The sequence below is a fragment of the Populus euphratica genome, unplaced genomic scaffold (genome assembly GCF_000495115.2).
Source record: "Populus euphratica unplaced genomic scaffold, PopEup_1.0 scaffold349.1, whole genome shotgun sequence".
Taxonomy (NCBI): Eukaryota; Viridiplantae; Streptophyta; class Magnoliopsida; order Malpighiales; family Salicaceae; genus Populus; species Populus euphratica.
In genome coordinates this window covers 162017-185652 of record NW_011500238.1, presented here as the reverse complement: position 1 = coordinate 185652, position 23636 = coordinate 162017, and the positions used below count along the sequence as shown (strand labels likewise).

General features: G+C 29.2%; 1 protein-coding gene across 1 annotated transcript; it reads right to left on the bottom strand.

Annotated features, from left to right (window-relative positions):
* Positions 1–231: 231 nt before the first annotated feature.
* Positions 232–6204, bottom strand: LOC105112546 (ATP synthase subunit gamma, mitochondrial-like). Its single transcript, XM_011008274.1, has 9 exons — positions 5958–6204; positions 4956–4999; positions 4663–4815; positions 3379–3492; positions 3155–3282; positions 2240–2362; positions 2028–2147; positions 1253–1374; positions 232–661 (listed from the first exon to the last, which is right to left on the bottom strand). Exons 1-9 carry the CDS (start codon positions 6056–6058, stop codon positions 592–594), a joined length of 975 nt encoding a protein of 324 aa, XP_011006576.1. The 5' UTR covers positions 6059–6204; the 3' UTR covers positions 232–591.
* Positions 6205–23636: the final 17432 nt, after the last annotated feature.

The following is a 23636-nucleotide window of genomic DNA, read 5'->3' as shown; positions in this document are numbered from 1 at the left end:
GATGTCTTAGTCTAATAGTTCAAATCCAATTCACATCTAGACAAGTATCAAATAATTCAATTTAAGATTTAAACAAGGTAAACCGAATAAAAAAATCTCATAATGCACATGTTTGATCAAATTTAATAACAATACTAATAAACTCCCCACTACTTTGATATATTTTGTTTTATTTGTAAAAATTTTAATCCATCCTTTCCATCTAGTGCAGGTCAATGAGCTAGTATAACCTAAAAAACAGTCCTCCAATTAATGATAAATGTCACCATTACAGTGGCAATGGACACCCAAGTTTTCAATTAGCAAACAATGTTCTAGTCGCCAAATCTTGTTTTTCTTGTGCATAGTGGGGGGATCAAACAATGCCAAACAGGACTACAGTAAAATTTACAACAGTTCTCGAGTGTTCAAGCCAGAACCACATGATTAAGAGCTGAAAAAAGAACCAAAAATAAAAATAAACCATTATCGATCATGGACTTTATTTTTAATTCCCAAAAACAGAAAACAATGCTGGGTGATTATTAGAGTCGCTCAACAAAAACCTCAAAAGTAGCCCCATGAAGTTCCTAGCCATTGATATCTTCAATTTTAACCCTCCAGTGCAGCTGCTCCGGATATAATCTCAGTCAACTCCGTTGTGATAGATGCTTGACGAGTTCTGATACAAAAATATCAAGCAAATTCCAGAAATCAGTTGTCAAGAACAAATGAAAGAACAAAACAAGTTTGCTTGGCTCCAAATCATCATATGTAAAAGAAAACAAACTCCCCACCATCTCAAGTACGAGATAGAAAGTTGAGCGCTATTTTAAACCAATCAACTCAGTTTTGCCAAGCCACTAACAAGATTACAACCTTCTCAAAATTCGTTTGGTACAAAGGCTACAAGTTGAGGTGAATCGTTCACGAGTAATTATTATAGAACTAACTCTTAAAGCCCTAAAGTTGTATATAAACATGTTTGGTGTATTGATGAAATGGAGAGATTATTAAACTGCTGTTGGTGTGTGTGTGTGGGTGTGTGTGTGTGAGAGAGAGAGAGAGAGAGAGAGAGACAGAGAGAGATTTGAGTATGGTTCCTTGAGAGAGAAAAATCTGGATGCCCCCCCACCCCCTCCCCCTGCCGAGCCAAAAATTGTACCAAACACAACTATTACCCAAGCTAAATTTTCCATTCATTACTTCACTAAATATACTTTCAGGGTCAAAATAAGATTCCCAGCATGCATTTGTATCCAGAGAAAGTAACCTGTTATAAGTCAGTGTCAGGCGATCAAGCATATCTCCAGCATTTCTGCTTGAGCTGTCCATAGCAGACATTCTTGCACCTTGCTCACTGCAAGCATTCTCCATTACAGCATTGAACAGAACCTGAAGAAAATTTGAAAATTTACATGTATATCCCAGACATACTATAAGGTTCTGTGGAAGAAACAGGCATCAAACTAAGTGCTTGTTCAGTATTGTGGTACAAGTGCTTTTTAAAAATGTTTTTCGCTTGAAAATACATTAAAATGAAATTTTTTCATATTTGTTTTTATCATTTTTATATCAACACATCAAAATCATCGAAAAACATTAAAAAAAACATCAATTTGATGTTTTTTCAACACCAACGAACTTTTGAAAAGCACCAAAAAAACAAAAGCTACTGCTCTTAACTAGTCAACTAATGAGGGTCCTAAAACAATAGATTGCAGTGGATTATCAAAGGTTACAGGCGTCAAATGAAAGAAAAGAAATGGAGTTAAATAAGCAAGAGGGTGAACGGGGCTACTCAACTGGTCAACTAAACTTGTACCAGTAATATAAAACCTACATGGTTGAATGAGCCCTAAATGGCATAAACATTAAACAGGGTTGAACTACTGCTCTCAAGTTTCTAGTCTAAGTTTGCGTGCATACATGCTTTAAGAATTGGACTCACATATTTTGAGAATTGGACTCGAATCGGACTCACATGCTTTGAGAATTGGACTGTCCTAAATACTACTCAGAAAATAAAGGTTTGTGGCAACGCTTACACAAGAGAACTGGAACTCGGCAAGATTCTGAAGTATTTCACCCTTTGTTTCACCACCTTCAATCTCATAGGAATCAAGATCACCAAGCTTCCCATCAGATTCAGCCTCTTTCTCCACAACCTATATCAACATTCAATCATACACCCACAATCCTTAACCAAAAAAAAAAACCGAAGTGTATACATAGTAGCAGGTGCACCACTCTGAATCACCTCAGGAGATAATACAGTTGCCATAGTTGGAAGAAATGAGACCACTGACTGGAACTTGTTGAAGATAATCCTCAAAGCATCATATTCCACATTCTTTAAAATGTCATCTGCCAGAACAGAGACCTGAAATAAAAAAAAAAAATCAAATGGAATTGCTGGAGAATTTTTGTAAATTATTCTATAATAAGATTAGTAGCTTATATAATGTACAAGCTATTAATTGACTTCAACTCTTTGTTATGAGAGGAAAGAAAACGAGAGGAAGGGAAATTATGGAAAAAAGTTCTCTCTCTCTCTCTCTTATTTTTAAGAGGGAAATACAAAAGAAAATAGAGATATTCCTTATGGATGTAAAATAAAATTAAATGTTAAGAAAATGTCGGTAGTACAATTACTTTAATGTCTTCTATGTTCCTCATACCATAAGATTTTAAATTTTAAATCAAACATAAAAAGGTATTTTTATTATTTGAATCAACACCCCACCCAAACCCAAAAGCCCACATGCACTCTTAGAATTGGAGAGATTAGCTTTTGTGGGCTCAAGGGAAACTTTCTCTCACTTTTCATTCCCTTTGTTTCCACTCACCCTTCCAAACAAAGTAAAATAACTGGGCAAATGCATAAAAGAACCCATCATATGAGAATTATAACAGATATCAGTGCAACCAGGGACTTGCTACCAGGTCCATTTAACAGCAAACAGTATTAGAATGATGGGTACAAAAAACAAGAGCTCAATCCATGATAAACTGGGCACAAGCAGCTTGCTGGCCATAGAAACTGATTTTTCCCTCCTATCTTCTTCATTAAAACAATTTGGGATTTAAAACTCTAAAAAAGTCTATACATGTGCATGTAGAGAGATGAGGTTTTTTCTCGAGATACTTGGTCCAGGAAATATGACCAACTAACCTGGGTATAATTCAGGGGATTCTTCTGCAACTCTGTCATGCATATTGTAATGCTCTTTTTTGAATCACGTATCAACTGCACCTTTGCCTTTTCTCCCAAGATGACAAATTTAGTTTCTTTGTCAGGACCTAGGAAAGTATAAAAATATATTTAAGGTTTCAAAACAGCCAAACCCATTGCAAACAAGAAAAAAAATTGATGAAGAAAAGAAAAGAAAAACACACCTGAAGTCAACCTGTTAATGGCCCTGCTGACCTTGACTGCTGTAGAGTTAATACCACCACACAGACCTTTGTCCGAAGATACAGTGACAATCACATTCTTCTTTACATCAACACCTAGCAAACAAAATAACAGCAAAGCCAAAAAGAAAATAAAAGAGGACAAAAATGTATTCAGTGATAGAAAATAAACAGTGTACGATAGCAAGAGTGACATAGGTTGGGAAGGGGAAAACAATAGAAAACAGAAATCACAGTGAATATTGGATAAAATTGAAATTGGAACAAGATAAAACCTCTAGAATCTTAATAGATTGATAAAATAACAAAGAGCATCTATAAAATAACCCTAGCAGTCTATTCATACTAGTAAAATCATAATAATATCACATGCTAATCACATGACAGCTAGAACTCCAAGGACTCCTAAATTAAACAAGAAAATAAGAAATTATAGGAAAATTATTAAAAAAAGCTCCTGCATCAAAGACAAGTTTTTGAAGTGCATAAACTTATATGTTGTGTGGGCAATTTAATGTTTTCAGAATCAGTATTCTAATCAAGAATTTGAAACAAATTCCTCCACCATTTTTTTCATTAATTGAGTAAAAAGGGCGCTGAATTTTGAAATGTTGTGCTGGTAATTTCTCACATTTCTTAGATTCTTAATTCTCTGTTTTCAAGGTAAAGTAAAGAGATCAATCTGAAGTTTCTTAGGAGGTTGCATCTTTTCAAGTTTGAACCAATCTTATTCCTGCAAGCTCTCACATTCTTGTTGCTACCACCATGAATTCTATAAGCTTCTAACTTCAGTAAAGAGAAGGACCCACTGAGGCTCTACTATTTGAAATATTCATAGGGTTTGCTCATAACAAATTTCCATTCCATCAATTAATGATAGACCATATTAATAAATGCATCAAAATATACACTCAGATAATAATTAAACGCATCTAAACAATGCATCCTTGTGAGTACAAAATATAAATCAACCACTGCATGCAAGCATTCAAAAAATCTTGACCAAACTTTTGTGGGAGTTGCAGCATAATGACCAAAATAAACCAGAAAAACATGGTTATAACTTAGAACATGCACTCAACACAACATGAACTAATGAAACCAAATTACAGTTGTTTTTAAGACTAGAAAATTAAGACTAGAAAACACAATCCTTACTTTCAATAACTAATTAATTGGAAAGTTGAATATAATTGGAAGATATAAAATATCAAATAGATGCAAGTTAACAAAGCAGTGGCTAGATAAAAACTTCTCAGAACATACTAGGAGTATCTCCAAGAAGCGCAGTAAATGGTTGCCATAGGCCACGAGAATTTTCAGCTCTAGTTTGAATTAATCGCAACTTTGAGGCTGCAACCATCTTCATAGCCTTCGTAATTTTCTGAATGTTCTTGACACTTTTCATCCGATTCCGAACTGCATAAGATACATCACAATTAGTTGTCCACAGTTCCAGGTTTCAGAGACTTAATTTAGTAAAGATGCAGCAAGAAATAAAATCTTAAAGTCAAATCAAAAGATCAAAGGATGCAACAATTGAACAGCAACATTCTTACCAACTTGAGTTGAAATGGAACGCACTCCAAGAGGGACATGCTCCCTGCAAATTCTTAGAAAATTATTTATCTTCCAATTAAAAGTAGAGGAACTTTCTTAAAGCATCCAAAAGAAGCAATCAAGTCAGAGGAAATCATGGAAGGTGATATATGCAAGCAAACATGCACAGAAAGTTATTCTCTCTCATACATTGATTTATTTTATGAATGTTCTACAAAATCATTTAGTTATACATATTCGTATGATGTCTAAAATGCAGCTAGTTAAAAAATCTGATCAAAGAAGACAGATGAATCATGATTAACACTCAAGCGAAATACAACTTGATAAGTGATGTTCCCAAATATCACTCAAACTCAGTTTAAAGTTGGAAGACTTGTTTGTTAGAACCATAGAAAAAAAATTATTATTTATTTCATTGTTCCTATGAGCCTGCATTTTTTTTCTTCAAAGTTTTTAAATGAAAATACAAACCCCCCATGTTTCCACCATCTTCACATTTTAGGAATCACAGAAATGCTCTCATCAGGGCAATTCCGCAACTGAAATAGAAGGCTGTTTTCAGCCACATTACTACCTGGATAGCTAAACAACAATTTATACAAAAGAAGAGAGCAAGCAAGAGTATTTATATTTATATTTATAAATAAAGCTAATTTGCCCAAGGAACTTCAATGGAACCATATTGGGTATTCATGAATTATACTGGAACTACTCACCGCTCAAACAAATGGCTAATTGGCTGGTGTTAATGGCACAGACCCATGAAGAAGAAGCGATAAAACAGCCTCTTAAAAAACCCTTGTATTTTTTTTATCTTTCAATATATATAATAAAGAAACCCGTTAAATAAACATTTCAAAATCAATAACAATCCCAACAAATTTTTCTTTTCTTTTTTTTAATTTTTTATCTCATTTCGTTATCAGCTAAACAGAGAACAAACACACAGAAAGAGAAAATAGAGAAATGAAAAGAGAATAAATCTGATTGATTCATACTCGGGGATGAGAGCGGATCGGACGGGGGTTATTGGTTGAGAGGAAATGAGAGGGGAGGCAAATCTCCTTCCTTCGCGTCTCAAAGCAGCTGCCATCGCCATTGCTGTAAATGATTCTTCCGGCCAAACCCTAGAAGCTGTTGTTTTTGTGGTTAGATCGAGAATTTATTATCGACTGCGAGTGAGCTCAGCCTTGGGTGTGCGGGTATTTTTTTAAACTATATTTTCGCTTTTTTCGCTCTTGTTTTAGGAAAGGAAAACCATAGTTTCTGCCTCGTGTTTGTAAGAAAATATCAATTTGCACCATATATTACCGATTGATTTAATTCTAACCAATCTCTCTAAATATTTTTTTCTACTTATTATCATACAAGCCATCGGCATAGATCTTTCATTCTCTTATAGTGATCACAAGATTTAGTAATACATTAGCCCGTGCTATTTAATGGGTTATTATTATTTTTAAAAAAATTTAAAAAAATATTAAGAATTATAAAATATTTTAAATATTTTAGATTTTCAGTCCAAACCAGACATCTTAGAGTTAATATCCATGCTAGCCTCAAAAGAATTAAGTCTAGTAGCCATATTAGACCTAAATAAACAACAAACAATGAAAGAATTATTATGCATTTTAGTTGTAAAAAGAGAGATAATAAAAAAAATACAAATAATCAATCATTAACGGCAATCTAACCAGGCAAACAACATATCATTAGAGGATAATTATGTATTTTAGTTGTTAGAAAAAAGAAAAGAAAGAAAAAAATACAAATAATCGATCATCGATAGCAATCCAATTGTGATATGCATACACGTACCGTATTGTGTGTAAAAAGGGACAGTTGTGCATCTAGTGAGATAATAGATAGTCAGATTTGATCATAAAAAAGCCTTGCAATAAAGTTCAGAACCTACTGTATAGGATTTGTATCAGTTTTCAAGTTGACTTTATTTTTTTCTATTTTATTTATTACTCTTTTAATTTTTGAGCATTTTTTAGGATTTTTTTACCTATTATAAATAGCTTATTTAGCTTTTATATATATATATATATAAACTTTGAGTTCATAAATTATTATTGTGTACGTGACTTATACTTTTTTGTTCTTTATTGAACTACTTTAACTTATCAAAGAACTAACTAAGTTTCATGGTTTCTTCCATACATCTCATTCATGTCTCTTAATATGTATTGGGTGGAGGTCCGGTTTTTATAGTCTTGGTATCTCAATACAGGTTATTATTGTGTCAAGCTCAATTATAAGTCTAAATTTAACTTTTTTGAGAAAGATCAATTTGATTGTGGGTTTCTAAATCTTTATATCTATAAGGTTTGCATCAGAAGGGTAACAAATAAATAGATATTAGGTATAACATAAATTATATAAAAGTATTTATGTGATCAATAGAAGATTCATCATCCTAGATAAATTAGAGAAAATGTTTCATTTATTCTTAAATAATATTGATTATGAAATCCTTATACAAGGTGGAATGAATTCAAAAGGAGTTTTATTTTTTTGGTGGAATGAATTCAAAAGGAGTTTTATTTAAAAAAAAAAAATCATTGACTATGATGTTAAGAATAAATATGATTTGATAGAGGAGACACCCTTCATGCTATAATATTTAAATTTGAACATTCTTGATAAAAGTATGATAATTAAATTAAGAAACTAGTCACTGAAAAGTTAAGTCAAATTATTTATGATATTTTTAATATTTGAAAGATCATGACACGTTGTTAAAAATTATACTTGATCTTCAAATATGAGTTAATTAATTTGTTGAATTAATAATAAGTTAAATTCTTTACTTTATTTAATCATATTTTATTTAGGATTATGATTTATATTTGGATCAACTTATTTTGACCAACTTATTAGAGAACCTAACATAAGAATCATTCGTCATAAATTGAATTGAGATAATTAATCAAGTGATATTTGATTGTATATAAGTTTTAGAAATTAAGGACTAGAATGTATTTGCAATAAGAGATTACAATTTGAGACCTAGAAAAATCAAGTTAAGACTTAATTGAATAAATTTCTATAACTATCATAAAAAAATATATTAATATTATTCAGGGAGTATATTGATATTTTTCTATTTATAGGGTTATTAGCTTTTCCTTATTAATAAAATATTACGCCTCATTTTTTTTAACATAAAAATTACGTAAGTTATGGACTATACAAAAATACTTGAAAACATATAAACGAAAAAGTTAACGTTTAAAGGTATAGCATTCCTTCTCTTCTAAAAAGGATTCTAGAAGATTTTTCACTAATGGTTTATGTAAATAATCTTGTTAAAGGCTAAAAACTTAGACGATTTATGGTTTGCGACAACCCAATTTTAAAAAAGTTGATCAAAACTTAAAAGAAGATATGATTTTTAGATAATCTTTATATAAATCTTAAATGACCCTAGATTATCCAACAAGATTCTTGAAAATTCTAAAAAAAATTAAATTTATTATTTTTATTACGTTTATGTGTTATAAGAAACCTAACAATGGTATCAAAGTTAATGTTAAACAAATATGATTGTTGATTGTATGTTTTGATTGTGATGGAGTTAATTTTAAATTAATTTTACATGCAAAACTACTTTTTTAAAAATTAATTTTCTCTAATGATTTTTCAAAAAAATATCATTATAATTATTTTAGCTAGATCTTGCTGGAAAATTGAAAAACAATGACACCAACTCTAGATTTGCGAACACTTGTTGCTGTATAGCATGCAACAACCAATAGCTATTGACGTGCTAGTAGCGTGAAAAGCAATAACCCATGATTGTTACCTTGCCAAGTGTAGCACTTGAAGCGTTAATGACAAGTGTCATGCATGGTTAGTGCCCCACGTTATAAATGACACAACAACATGCTTTATTGTTGGTGGTGTTGTTGCTAATGATAATATATGAAGCCATTGTTAACTACAACTAAAGGAGAAGATGATAAGGGGTATAATTACAATTCTACCCCTCCTACTTTGAATAGGGTTTTTTAAGGAAGAATTACAATTATGTTCCTTCAACTTATACCTTATAAAAATTATGGTATTTTTGTTTATAATTCTACCCTTACGTATATAAAATTCAGACTTTATATTTAAATTGAGACCCTAAATTAAATTAATTATATAATTATTATTTCTAATTGGATTAGCATTGAATTAAGTTTTTAAATCTAAATGTTTTGATTTTTGAAATATTCTAATTGAATTAAGATTTAATTAAATTATTCTAGATAAATAATTTCTAAATATAGAGAGTTTGAAGGCAAAAAAACATATTTAACTGGTCCTAAAATGGTTGAGGATGTTAATAAGAATTCTAATATGATTAATTTTCTTATTAAATATTGAAAAATGGATTTTCAAGAAAATATCTATTAAATAAAATTTATAAAGTTTGAGAAATTATCAAATTGGATTTGATATAATATTTCTAAGTGTTAGAAATATTAATTTAAAAATTATACATAAAGCTAGTAATTAGAAATTGAAGAATGCAATATATTTAGTTATGCATATTAATGTGTTTTTATCCATGATATATGATTATGAACATTAAAAGACCAATATAATTGTGTTTTTTTATTGTTGAATGCTTGCAATATTAAATAAAGCATGTATGTCTTCCCTTTTTTTATATTTTTTCTTATGAATTGTAAAGTCTTGAATGTAACTTAAGGTTTCTTATACAATTATATAAATGTTATGTAATTTAGAAATGTAAAAATTTAAATAAAAAATTGTTTTGTAATCAAATACGAAAAGAAAAATGGTGAAAAAGGATACAATCATAGAGCTCATAAAGTTTTGCAATGGCTATCAAGATTTTAACTACCTAATTCTATATGATGGATCAAGAAAGTTAGTTTAGATATGTTTATAATCATCCAATTAAAATGACATGCTATGAATATATGTTTATATATAATTGTTGAGTATGAAATATCAGTAATGCCATGCAATGAGACCTAATTAAAATAAAAAAAATTCCTAGTTAATATATTAAGCATATGTTAAGAATATGATTTGTTGCCTACTAATTTTATATACATAAAACTAGAGCTTCATTCATAGATAACATCTTGAGTCACCCAAGGTTATCATTAATCTAATATATTTAATGCTATTGAATTAGGTCATACTTAACTAAACTTATATGATTTGGATGAGTTGCATATGATTATAAGATTAGAGGTAGTAGTTAGATAAAATAAATATGATATGTTTAGACAAATAGTTGTCATCTAATTGATCTAGAAATCACATATAGATATGATTCATAAGCTATGTTATTTACCTAGTTTAATTTATTTTTTATTTGTTGAGGCACTCAAGGTTGGATAAACTAAATGAGATCCTATTTCAATAGGAGATTTAAGCGAGATTTCCTAAATTAATAAAGAAGACCATTAATTTGCAAGAAAATAGTAAAAGACAAAAAATGATTAAAGATCTTATCTAAATTTGGTAACAAATATGTATGCATGAAACTTATAACTTGTTATATTTACATGAATAGGTTGATAGATAAATATAAGTAGTAATATATCCCTAGCATACTTAATGATAACAAATTGATTGGACCAAACTTTTTAGACTAGTACTACATGTGAGAATCGTTCTCAAATAAGAAAAAAATGTTATATGTTCTTGAAAATCCAATTCTCCTTGCTCTTAATAAGGATGTTGATGAAAAAGTTAGGACTAAATATCAACATCATATTAATAATAGTGAGCATGCTATATGTGTGATGTTAGCCAACATGTCACCAAAACTTTAAAGATAATACAAGAATATAGATGCTTATATTGTAATTATACATCTCAAAGAGTTTTTTTTACTATGGCTAGTAGGGTTGATAAGCATAAAACCTCTAAAGAATTGTTACACTACCAGATGATCAAAGGTTCTCACATGAACACTTATTTTCTATTTATAATTGAAAATTATCTTTCTACTTCATAAAATATTTTTTAGGTATTAGTTACCTAATATGGTTTTTATATTTTTAATAATATAGAGCTAAAGAGAAGTAGAATATTATGAAAAGGTGAAGTAGTTCTACGTGTTAGTGATGAAGTAAGGGTTGCTACATTAACTTTGTCAAAAGGAGGCATTTGCCATGCATTTAGTCATCTTGGTTTCCAGATTAAGATCATGTTCTTGCTTTCTCTCTTTGTATTTTTGAAATGCTTAAGTTTTGCTTTTATTAATATCTTATTTATGCCTTTCATTTCTTTTTCTTTACTTAATTAACTTTTATCTTATTTATGTTTCTCTTCTTCGATATGTTTAGTTAAGTTTATTATGTCAAGGTGAAAAAGTTACACTAATGGTGTAAGAATAAGTATAATATAAACTCAACATGGACTTTAATGTTTTATACTAATATGTTTTGTATTTGTTATCTTGTTCACTTTTAATACTTTGTTTGTTAAATGGTTAATCTTGATTTATGTTGTATAATATTTGGTACAACAATTACTTGGCACTTTCATAGCCCAACCGTATGGTATAATCGATATATGTTCTATAAAAGGAACCTGATTTATTGTTAACATAAGTTGTAATCATGAATACCTGACAACATTTACAAGTATTAGCTTTATTTGAATAAGGTATCTAATATGATCATGTTAACAATTTATAATCCAATTGGAACCTCTTTTGTGTGTGGTTTTCAGTTAAGTAATAAAAAGAGTTTATATTATACTTGTTTAAAATAACATTAGTAAATCCTCTAACCTTAACATTTTTTTTATCATTATTTAATCCTCACATTAATCTTACAATCTCAAAGTCCTCTTTAACTTTTTCTTCTTGTTATTGTTGTTCTTTATAATTTATATAGTTAATCTCCTTGTGGTTTGACCCTAGTTTTGCTGGGTTATTTATTACTTCGACACTCCTATATTTGGGAGAAGATATCAATCTTTTGGTCATGGTAGTAAGCTATAAAAAAAAATTCATGTATGGACCTAAATAAGCTTTAAGAATGTCATAACCTAATTTTAGGCCCTTCAAAATTCTTTTATGTAAGAAATCTTTACTCTTTTTGAAAATTAAAAAACTTAAAAAAATCAAAAAATATTTTAGGGTCACAAATGGACAATTAATTTAAAGGTGGAAAAAAGGGCTAAAAAAGGATTTAATCACATAAATTAGAAGTTGAAGGACCAAATTAGACCAAATAACAAAGGCTGGGAACTCAATTCCAATGATAGAGGGTTTAATTGAATAAACAAAATGACCAAATTAAGAAAGATATTAAATATTGGGGTAAAAATGTAAAATAATTAAGTTTAGGGACTTAATTGAACTTTTAATAAGCCTAATTGATTTAATTAAGGACTTAATCAAAAGTGAAATTAATTTGAAAGTCAATTTAGCTAGAATTGGAAGAATTAATTAAGTTTAAAGACTTAATTAAACTTTTAATGAGTTTAATTGACTTAATTAAAGACTTAATTGAAAGAAAATTAAGTTTGAAAGCCTAGTTTAGGTCAAATTTCAAGAACTGGAAGTTTTGAGGATTAATTTTGAATTTTAATATGCTAATTGGTCAATGTGGGGGTTTAATTATGAAGAAAATAAAGCTTAAAGACCAATTAGAGGCTTAATTAAAGAAATTCAAAATCAAGAACCAAGATGTAAAAGGCATGCACATTTAAGGACCACAATTGACTAAACCATGGGTCAAATTGAAAGTTTAATAATCAATTAAGAACTAAATTATATAATATAAAAACCATGGTCCAATTTATAAAAGCATATTAATCACATGATTCCAATCAACAATGTTATTGGTGCAATTGCATTAATTGAAAAGTTTTTAGGTTAATTGAGGGTGCATGCCAAAAATTCAACGTCTAGGGACTAGAATGAAAATTCATTAAAAACCTAATTAAAACCCTAATTTTGAAAGATTTAAAAAAGGTGACATGTATTTTAGGCTTCAATGAAGGAAGAGATGATGCATTGTTCAACCACTATTCTTTTTCTTCATCAACTGAGAAGGTTGATTGTGGAGCCACCTTCAAATGAATGAATGTAACTTCGCTGACCACCTTATGAGCTTTAATTAGCACTAAACGTATGAGAAACATTTTGTCTATAAGGATCAACAATCCTCATCTAACATTTATATAATACTTGTCTCAAGGAACTCATTAACATCTTGTCCCTAGTCAGCCTCTACTATTTTAAAACGATCGAGTGCTAATTGTTTAATTAATGAATGTAGAGTTCTAAACTTTCAAATTGAGCTTGGTTTGTTCCTAGTGATAAATATGAATATGCTCTATATGTTTTAAGTCCTTTGATGGAATGTTTATGTCACAATCTCCATGATTAATCCATCAAAGTACCCTACCTAATCTGCTTAATTGAAAAAAAAAAGGTTCACCTATAAAAAAGCTAACTTTGAGGTTGTTTTCTCTTAGTGTGATTCATTGCATAAAAGACAAAAGAAAACCACACACCATAGCTTTCAGGGAAGGTTGTAGAAGAGAGAGGGAGAGAGAATCTTCTATAACAACCTATCTTTAGAAAACCACTATTGAAATTATAAGTGGTTTTATAACTTGATGATTTTGCTTCAACCTATAGAAGGTGGGAATTAAAAGAAAACAAGTGAGGAAAAGAAAGAAATAAAAACAATAAGCAAAAGTGAGGAAAAAATAAAAGAAAAAAAGAAAAGCAAAGGAACAAAAGCTAAAAGGAGCTGGAAATAAGAAGAAAATAAACAAGAGCATCTAGACAAAAAGGTTGTATTTTGATCAAAAGGTATACCATCTATCTTTAATGAGATGTCGTAATTTAATGGGCACACCCGTGCTTAATTCATTTTAAATGTTTACTTGAATGCTTAATGTTTATCCATCATAATTAGTTATTGTTTAATTTTACATGGTCTAACTTTATGTGCCTATGATTTGATGCAACTTGGTCTCTAGCTTTGATTTGATTTCTAGGTTTTTGTGATGTTCATACTATTATTGATAATATTCAACTAGAAATCACCATTTGATCTTTGAAAATTCTATTTTTGATAATGGATCATGTTTTTAGGTCTTATACCAAGTTGGGAAGCCCAATCTACATGATTGGGTTGAGCCTTTAAGGCCTAAGATTGCGTTTGGCGAAGCCATGATTTGTTAAAGAGAAAAACACATTTTTGGGTCTTTAAGGCTCATTTGGGGAACATGCCTTTAAAGTAATTTTTAAACTTGTGTTTTTTAATTGAAAGCTTGTTAGACAAACATGCATTAACACATCTATTCAAAGTTTTTTATTCCAAACATGTCGTAGTTTAATTTTTATATTTTTAAAGGACCATTTTGCAATTAATTTTTGGTTTTTATACCATTTTACCCTTTTATATTTAATATTTGAGATTGTGAACTTATATGTAAGATATTTTTCTAGTATTGAATAAATCAGATTTTTAAAAATAGAAAAAGAACAAAAATCCTTATTTAAGGAAAAAAAATATATTTATGTTTTAAATTGCATATGGCCAAAGTCTAAGATAATTTTATGTATATTTTCTTATAAAATAAAAAAATATTTTCTTCATTTTTTAAGAAAAATTAATTAATAAATTTTATAACTAGTTTATAAATATCTAATATAATTTGTTTATTTTTACTATCAACTTACATGTAAGTCATGTTTCCAATATTCGAAAGGCAAATTAAGCCTATAATAAATAAAATAACCCCTCCTCTCTCATTTGGTTCACTTTTATTATTTAGAAATTATAAAATTATATATAAGATATATTCTTGGTGTTAAATAAAAAAAATATATAGTTTGACTTTCGAATGACTAGATTTGACCCATAAAGCCTTGGTTTGCCTTGTTGAAGTTTATTTTTTTTAACCTATAGATAGACTAATGGTTTAAAAAAAAATGCAATAAAGCCTTAGTAATAATCACACAAATAAACAATGTAATTTATTTTAGATAAGGTGTATTAAAAGTGATATTATCTTCCTTATACACAATCAGTTTTCTTATTCGGACTTTGTATACCATATAGGGTTTCTAGTAAACAAAACACCATGTGGCAACTCTAAACCTTTAAACCATAAAAGAATAAGAATCTTATTCTTTCCATAATTAAATTTGATCCAAAAAGGATGATCATTGTGATGTCGTCCATATACAAAAAATAAGTTGGAATATCTTTTTTGATGATAATAAAAATGTTTAGTTTTATAAAAAATATAGATGATCTTTGTATTTATAAAAAAGTTGGTGGGAGTGGAGTTGTTTTTTGAATATTATAAGTAAATGACATATTATTGATAAAAAATTACATTCATTTACTCCAGTTAGTATATATTTGGTTGTCCAAGAATTTCTTCATGAAAGATATTAGAGAAACAACCTATATAGAAGGACAAAAGATATATAAAGATAGGTTTAAAAGGTTGTTTGGATTGTTTCAATCCATGTATATAGACAAGATACTAAAACAATTTGACATGGAAGAATATAAGAGAAGATACTTGCTTATTTCATAAGGAATGCATCTCTTTAAGGAAATGTGTCCTAAGACACAAATTGAGAGATAAGATAGAAATAATAGCCTATGTTTTAGCATTAGGATCCACCATATATGCAATGTTATATACAAGAGTAGATACCGAACTAATCTAAGTAAGGGTCATTGGAAGATAGTTAAAAACATTATTAAGTACTTAAGAAGAACTAAGAATGTCTTTCTATCTATAGAGGACATGCACTAATAATTTATGTTTATTCAGATATTTGTTTTCAATCAAATATTGATGATAATAAATCTCAATTATGATATATTTTTACTCCAAATGATAATATTGTGAGCTAAAAGAGTTTCAAGTAAGAGACCACAACAAATTCTACAACTAAAAATGAGTACATCTTTATGTTTGAGGCTACAAAAGAGGTTGTTTAGATTAAGAGGTTCATCGCTGAACTAGGTATGGTTTCTTGAATTGTTGATTTAGTAACCCTGTACTATAATAACAATGGAGCCATCTCACAAGCAAAAGAACCAATGTCTCATAAACAATCCAAACATATATTTAGGCAATTCAATTTAATTAGAAAAAAATTAAAAATTATCTTATAGATCCTCTCATTATGGCATTGTCTCAGCAAAAACATGATCATCATATGGAGGGATATGATATTAAAATACATGAGAAATTAGCTTTAGTGCAAGTAGAAGATTATTAACTCTAGTCTTTTGCTAGATATTGTACTTGATCTTCAAATATAAGTCAATTAATTTAGTGAATTGATAATAAGTTAAATTATTTAATTTATTTAATCTTATTTGATTTAAGATTATAATTTATATTTGGGTCAACTTATTAGGATAAGAATCATTGATAAAAAATTAAACTAGGATAATTAATCAAGTAGGACTTGATTATAAATAAGTTTTAGAAATTGAAGACTAGAATGTAATTATTACAAGTATTATATTTTTAGACCTAGAAAAATCAAATAGGGACTTGATTAAATAAATTTATAAAATTGCACTAAAATAATATATGTAAAATTATTTAAGTGACAAATTGATATTTGATCATTTATAGAGTTATCAAGTTTCCTCACAAATAGAATGATATGCCTCGTATTTCTTAAAAAGAAAAATCATGTAAGTTACAGACTTTATAAAAATACATGAAAAAAAATAAAAGAAAGAGTTATCACTCACAGGTATAACAATCATCCTAAAAACGATTTTATTTTAAGAGATTATTCATTGGAGATTTGTGTGGATTACAGTTATAGGCTGAACACTTAGACAACTTGTGGATGCAATAACCCAGCCTAGAAAAGGTTGATCAAACATAAAAAAAAAGATTTGATATTTAGGTAATCTTCGTAAAACTCTAAAGGACCACGAATTGTCTAACAAGTTTTTTGGAACTCCTAGAAAATTTTTAAATTTATCGCTTCCACTGCATTTATATGTTTTAGGGAACTCAACACTTTTTAAGCATGCATGTGAGTGTAAATAATTATTTTTCAAACAAAGAATAAAAAAGCATTGATGAGTTTTCATAAAGTTTAACATTATGTTTTGATCAAAGCTTGGGTTTTAATAGCTAAGTTAATGTATCTCTTAGTCTTTGGGACCAACATAGGTCTAATGTGATATTTTTTAACTTCAAAACAAGTTTAAGAATAAGTTGACTAGTTTTTATCAAGTTAACATAAATAAGGCTGTATATGGATGGAAAGTTAAGACATAGGCCTAAAACTTTCATAGGAGTCCGAGATTCAAAAAGGATGTTTTCAAGTTTAAATTGTAGCAATAATGAAGAAGTCAAAATTTATCCTTCATCATAGACACTGTTCAATATTCAGCTCATATCTCGAGTTCTAAAAGTTCAAATGCATCAATTCTTCTTTTGTTGAAAAGCTGAGATAATTTCCTTAAACTTTGATGAAGACAATATATTCAAATTCTAATGTTAACAATGATGTTTTGTTCAGATAAAAAGATAAGGATTGTTATCAAGTCAAGATATGGCCATCCACTCAACATTTAGTTATCAAATCAATAGTTTTAAATTTTAGCATATAAAAAGAGGTATTTGCCATGCATTTAGACATCTTAATTTTTAAATCAAGATTATGTTGCTTTCTTGCTTTATATTTTTATAATGCTTAAGTTTTGCTTTCATTAATCTCTTGTTTATGCCTTTCATTTCGTTTACTATACTTATATAATTATGTTCTCCTCTTGTTTATTTATGTTTCTCTTCTTCATTATGTTTAACTAAGTTTACTATGTCAAGGTGAAAAAGTTACACTAATGGTGTAAGAATAAGTATTATAAACTCAACATGGACCTTAATGTTCGATACTAACATGTTTTGTATTTGTTATCTTATTCACTCTTAATACTTTGCTTGTTAAATAGTTAATCTAGATTTATATTGCATAATCCTTGGTACAACAAATACTTGGCACTTTCATAACCCAATTGTATGATATAACCGACACCTGTGCTATGAAAGACACTTGATTTGTTGATAGCATAAGTTATAATCATGAATACCTGACAACATTTACAAGTATTAGCATTATTAGAATAAGATAACTAATGTAATCATGTTAACAATTTATAATCTGATTGGAACCTCTTTTACGTGTGGTTTCCAGTTGAATAATAAAAATAGTTTATACTATACTTGTTTGAAATACCATTAGTGGATCTTCTAACTTTGACAATTATTTTATCCTTTTTTAATCCTTATATCAATATTACATCTCAAAGCTCTCTTCAACTCCTTTTTTGTTATTATTTATTTTTTTATTTGTAGTTTATACAGTTGACCTCCTTGTGGTTCGATCATAGTCTTATCAGGTTATTTATTACTTCGACACTCCTGCACTTGGGAGAAGAAATCAATTCTTTAGTCATGTCAAGTTTTTGGTACTATTGCTGGGGAGGTAAATTTCTTACAAATTATAAATTCTATTGTATTTTTTTTCTTATGGTTTTCTTTTATCTAACCTATGTTTATTTTTCTTTCTTTTCTTCCTTTTATTCTCTTCCTACATATGTATAAGAGTTTAGCCATGTATATTAAGTGGTAAACTTTATAGGGTATTTTCATAATTTTTCAGAAAATATAGCCAAAGAAGATAACCAGTCACTTCATAATGAAAATAATGAAAATAATCATGTTAGAGCACTTAGAGACCATATGAATCCCACAAGAACAAGCGCAACCTCATGCATAGTTTTTTCTCTTGATGCATCTCATTTTAATTTTAAGCCAGACATTATTGAACTTTTACCTTCTTTTCATAGCTTAGATTTAGAAAATCTATACTTGCAATTAAGAGAATTTGAGAAGGTTTGTAACACCTATAATGACTTAAATTGTAGCATGAATACCGTTAAATTAAAGCTTTTTTCTTTTTCATTAAAAGATAAAGCTAAAACATGACTACAAAATCTTAGGTCAAGATCCATTTGTACTTGGGATGAAATGCAATAACAATTTTTAAAGAAGTTTTTTTCGTCTTACAAAACAAACTCTTTGAAAAGAGAAAAGATCACTTTCACTCAAAAATTAGGAGAAACATTTTACCAATGTTTAGATAGGTATCGAGACTTGCTTAATACTTGCCCTCATCATAGTTTTGAAACATGGAGTTTAGTTTTACATTTTTATGAAGGGTTAACACCTCAAGATAGATAAATAGTGGAATTGATGTGCAATAGAACTTTTAAAGATAAAGACCCTAATGAAGCAATGGAGTACCTCGACTTGTTAGCTAAAAATGCTTAAAATTAGGACACTACAGGTACTTATATGACACCGAGTAGAACTTAACCTCATACATACAGTGGAGGTATGCATAACCTTAGGGAAAATCATGATTTCGAAGCCAAGTTTGCATCTTTAGCTAGAAAAGTCAAAGCACTAGAATTGAAAAGGAGTGATCAATTAAAATATGTTCAAGACATTGTGTGTCAAATCTATAAAACCAATGAACACTTAACCAATGACTGTTTAACTTTGCCTTATTTTAAGGAATGTCTGCATGAACAACCCATGCTTTAAACAGTTTTCAAAGGTCCAATCATAACCCATACTCGCAAATGTGTAACCCTGTTGGGAGAAATCACCTAAATTTCAGTTGGAACAGTGATGCATAAACTTTACAGCCACTATTTTAAGCACACTATAATTTTCAAAATTCTTGTGGATATGCACCTCCTTATGCTCCCTCTCCTAAAAGAAATCTTAAGAAAACACTGTATATATTCATTAAAAAACAGGAGACAATCAACATTCAACTTGCTTAAAACATGATAGATTTTAAAGAGACTTTTGTAAAATTTACATCTACTCTTAGTTTTCAAGAGAAAGGTAAGTTTCCATCTCAACCACAACAAAATTTCAAAGGACAATATAATGTAAATACAAATAGTTCCAGAAGCCAATATATGAATCAAGTTAAATAAGTCATTACTCTTCACAGTGGTAAGGTTATTGAAAAACCCACTTTTGAACCTTGTGAAAAAGATGATGAGGCAATCTCTAATGGTAAGGAAGGTGTTGAATTTGGATATTGTAAAGAAAAAACTGATTCTCCACCAGTACTTCTATTTTCTCATGCTATGACCAAATAAAAAAAAGTTAACCACAAATCTAAAATCTTTGAAACTTTCAAACAGATAAAGATCAATATACCTTTGTTGGATGCTATTAAACAACTACCTTTTTATGCTAAATTTTTGAAAGATCTGTGCACTGTGAAGAGAAAACTAAATGTGAAAAAGAAAGTCTTTTTAGCCAAATAAGTAAGTACTATTCTTCAGAATAACAATGCTTTGAAATATAAAGAATGTAGTTATCCTATAATTTCTTGCTTTATTGGAGAACATAAAATTAAAAGAGTAATAAATAAAATTGAAAGAGTTTTATTTGATCTTGGAGCTATTATGAATTTACTTCCATATTCATTATTTACCACAAATTAAAGGTATCTTAGGTTATTAGATATATTATTATAAAACATGTTTTAGTTAAGGAGTTATTGATACTTCAAGTGCAAAATGATGATATAAAACCATGATAAAAATGCACTTTTAAGTACTAATCACCTACTGAAGCATGTAATTTATTTTCTATTATTTTAGGACATCTATTTCTTGTAACTTTAAATCTATTGATTAATTGTAGAAATGGACTGATAAAGTTATCATTTGGAAATATAAATTTAGAGATGAATATTTTTAATATTTGCAAGCAACCTAGAGATGATAATGATTTACAATAATTAGATCTTATTAAAAAATTAATTTATGATCAACTTGAATCTACTTTGAGTAAAATTGAGTTTGATGAATTTTAAGATTTGCAAATGATTTATTCTCAGGAAGAAATCATGAATAAGAAAGGCATCGAAAATATTGATACGGATCTTGTGTCAAGATTGATAATAAATTCGACATCCAACATCACACTAATTGATGATTACTTTCCTGATAAAGCTTTACTTTCTCGTAGTTCAATGCATTGATTTGCTAAAAATGTCAATTTTCTTACTTCAAGATTTTTGCCAGCTCACTAGAGTACCAAAGACAAAGGAAAGTTTTCTAACGAAATGAAGAATTTTTATTGAGATGACCGTTACTTATTCAAATATTGTCTTGATTAAATATTTCAAAGATGCATTTCGGATAATGAGATAAGTAATGTCATTAAACTTTGTCATTCTAAGGCACGTAGGAGTCATTTCTCCTCAAAAAAGATGACTACAAAAGTCTTATAATATGGATTCTATTGGCCCACCATATTCAAAGACACATATGTGTTTTGTAAAGCCTGTGAAAATTGTTAAAAGTCAGGATTTATTTCAAAACATAAGGAATCTTTAGATAATATTCTATTGACTTTTGAGATGTATCCTGGTGCAGATGTGCATTGTGCATTTCATGAGCTATAACCTTATTTTCATAAAGAACATGCTCGGCATAGTCTTGAGAATTTAACTATAAAAGACTCTGTTTGCTAGTTTTTAAGAAAATTGGATGAGAAATCTATCCTTGACCTATAAAGGGTATTTATGTTATTCTTGGACGTAAAACCAAGGGAAGATGTGAGCCACAATCACAACTACCTATATATACACATGTTTTTTTAAAATAAATAAATAAAATAAATAATAAAGAGAGAGAAAGAGTGAGACTTCAGCTAGCCTATATATGTGATATGATTGCATTTTCAATTTCTCATCTATAAAATCTTCCCTTCCTTCCCTTCATTTCTACTCAACCCATACATTCAACAGATATAGAAGTGTGTAGAAATGATAGGTTCCTCAAGTCATCACATAAGAAATATTTGTGTTTTTGGTAGATCTGGTCTTGGGAAATAAATAAAGTTTTTAGAATCAACAAATCATCTTGGTCAGGTACTAGTTAAGAGAAAGATTCATTTAATGTATGGGGGAGACAACTTTGAGTTAATGAGGGGTATGTCAATAGCTATATTTTTAAAAGGTAATCAAGTTTTGGGGGTCGTCCCTAAAACTTTGGCAAAAAGGGACATCATTGAAAAAGCAATTGAAGAGGAACTACAGGTCTTCACAAATCGACTGAATGTAATGTTTAACCATTTTCATAAAAAAACATGCTTGACATAGTCTTGGTAATCTGACTAAAAAGGACCCTGTTTGGCAATTTTTAAGAAAACTAGATGGGAAGCCTATCCCCTACCCATAGAGGGCGTTTAAGCCATTCTTAAATGTAAAACCAGGAAAAGATGTGAGCCACAATCACAACTACCTGTACATACAAATGCTTCTTAAAAAATAAATAAATAGAGTGTGTGTGTGTGTGTGTGTGTGTAAGACTTCAGCTGGCCTACATATAAGTGGTGTGATTGCCTTTTTAATTTCTTATCTATAAAATTATCTTTTCCTTCTCTTTATTTTTACTTAACCTATACATTCAACAAATATAAAAGTGTGTAGAAATGGCAAGTTCCTCAGTCATCACATAAGAAATATTTGTGTTTTTGGTAGATCTAGTCCTAGAAAAGAAAAAGGAGTTTTTAGAATTAACAAATCATCTAGGTTAGGTGCTAGCTGAGAGAGATTTATTTAGTGTATGGGGGAGGTAGTCTTCAGTTAATGAGATGTATGTCAATAACTGTATTTTTAGGAGGTAGTCAAATTTTAGGGGTCGTCCCCAAAGCTTAAGTACAAGGGTATATCATTGGAAAAACAATTAGAGAGGAACTATAGGTCTCTATAATATCTACTCGAATGAATGTAATATTTAACCATACTGATGCCTTCATTACCTTACCATGTGGTCTGGGCACATTAGATTGATTGATGAGTTTAAGAACTGAAATTGAAAGGACAAAGAGATGACCAAACTTAGAAAAGAGATGCTGGTATAGTCCAAACTGGAACACTGTTCGGTAATTAGGTTAGCTGTAGTTCTTGGATTTATATCTACTTTATATGGGTGGAAAGGTAAGACATAGATCTATAACTTTCATGAAGCCCAAGATTTAAAAAGGTCATTTTCAAGTCCAAATTATAGCAACAACGAAGAAGTTCGAATCTGTCCTGCAGCCCAAATACTATTCAGTGTTTGGCCTATATCTAAAGTTCTAGAAGTCCAAATAACCTCTATTTTTTTTCCTAGAAAGCTGAGATAATTTCTTACAACTTTCATGTTTTCAAGTGGTTCCAATTCAAACACTATCAATGACATTTTGGATAGACAAGAGAAGATAAGGATTATCACAAGTCAAGAGTTGGTCACCAACTCATCAATTAATCATCAAATCAATAGTTTCCAATTTTAGCCAGTCAAAAGAAGGCATTTGCCATGCATTTAGCTCTTTTTGTATTTTTTGTAATACTTAAGTTTTATTTTCATTAATATCTTGTTTATACCTTTCATTTCCTTTCCTTTACTTAGTTAACTTTTATCTTATTTATGTTCTTATCTTGTTTATTCATGTTTCTTTCTTTTATTATATTAAGCTAAGTTTATTATGTCAAGGTGAAAAGGTTACACTAATGGTGTAAGAATAAGTATAGTATAAACTTAACATGGACTTTAATGTTTCATACTAACATGTTTTGTATTTGTTATCTT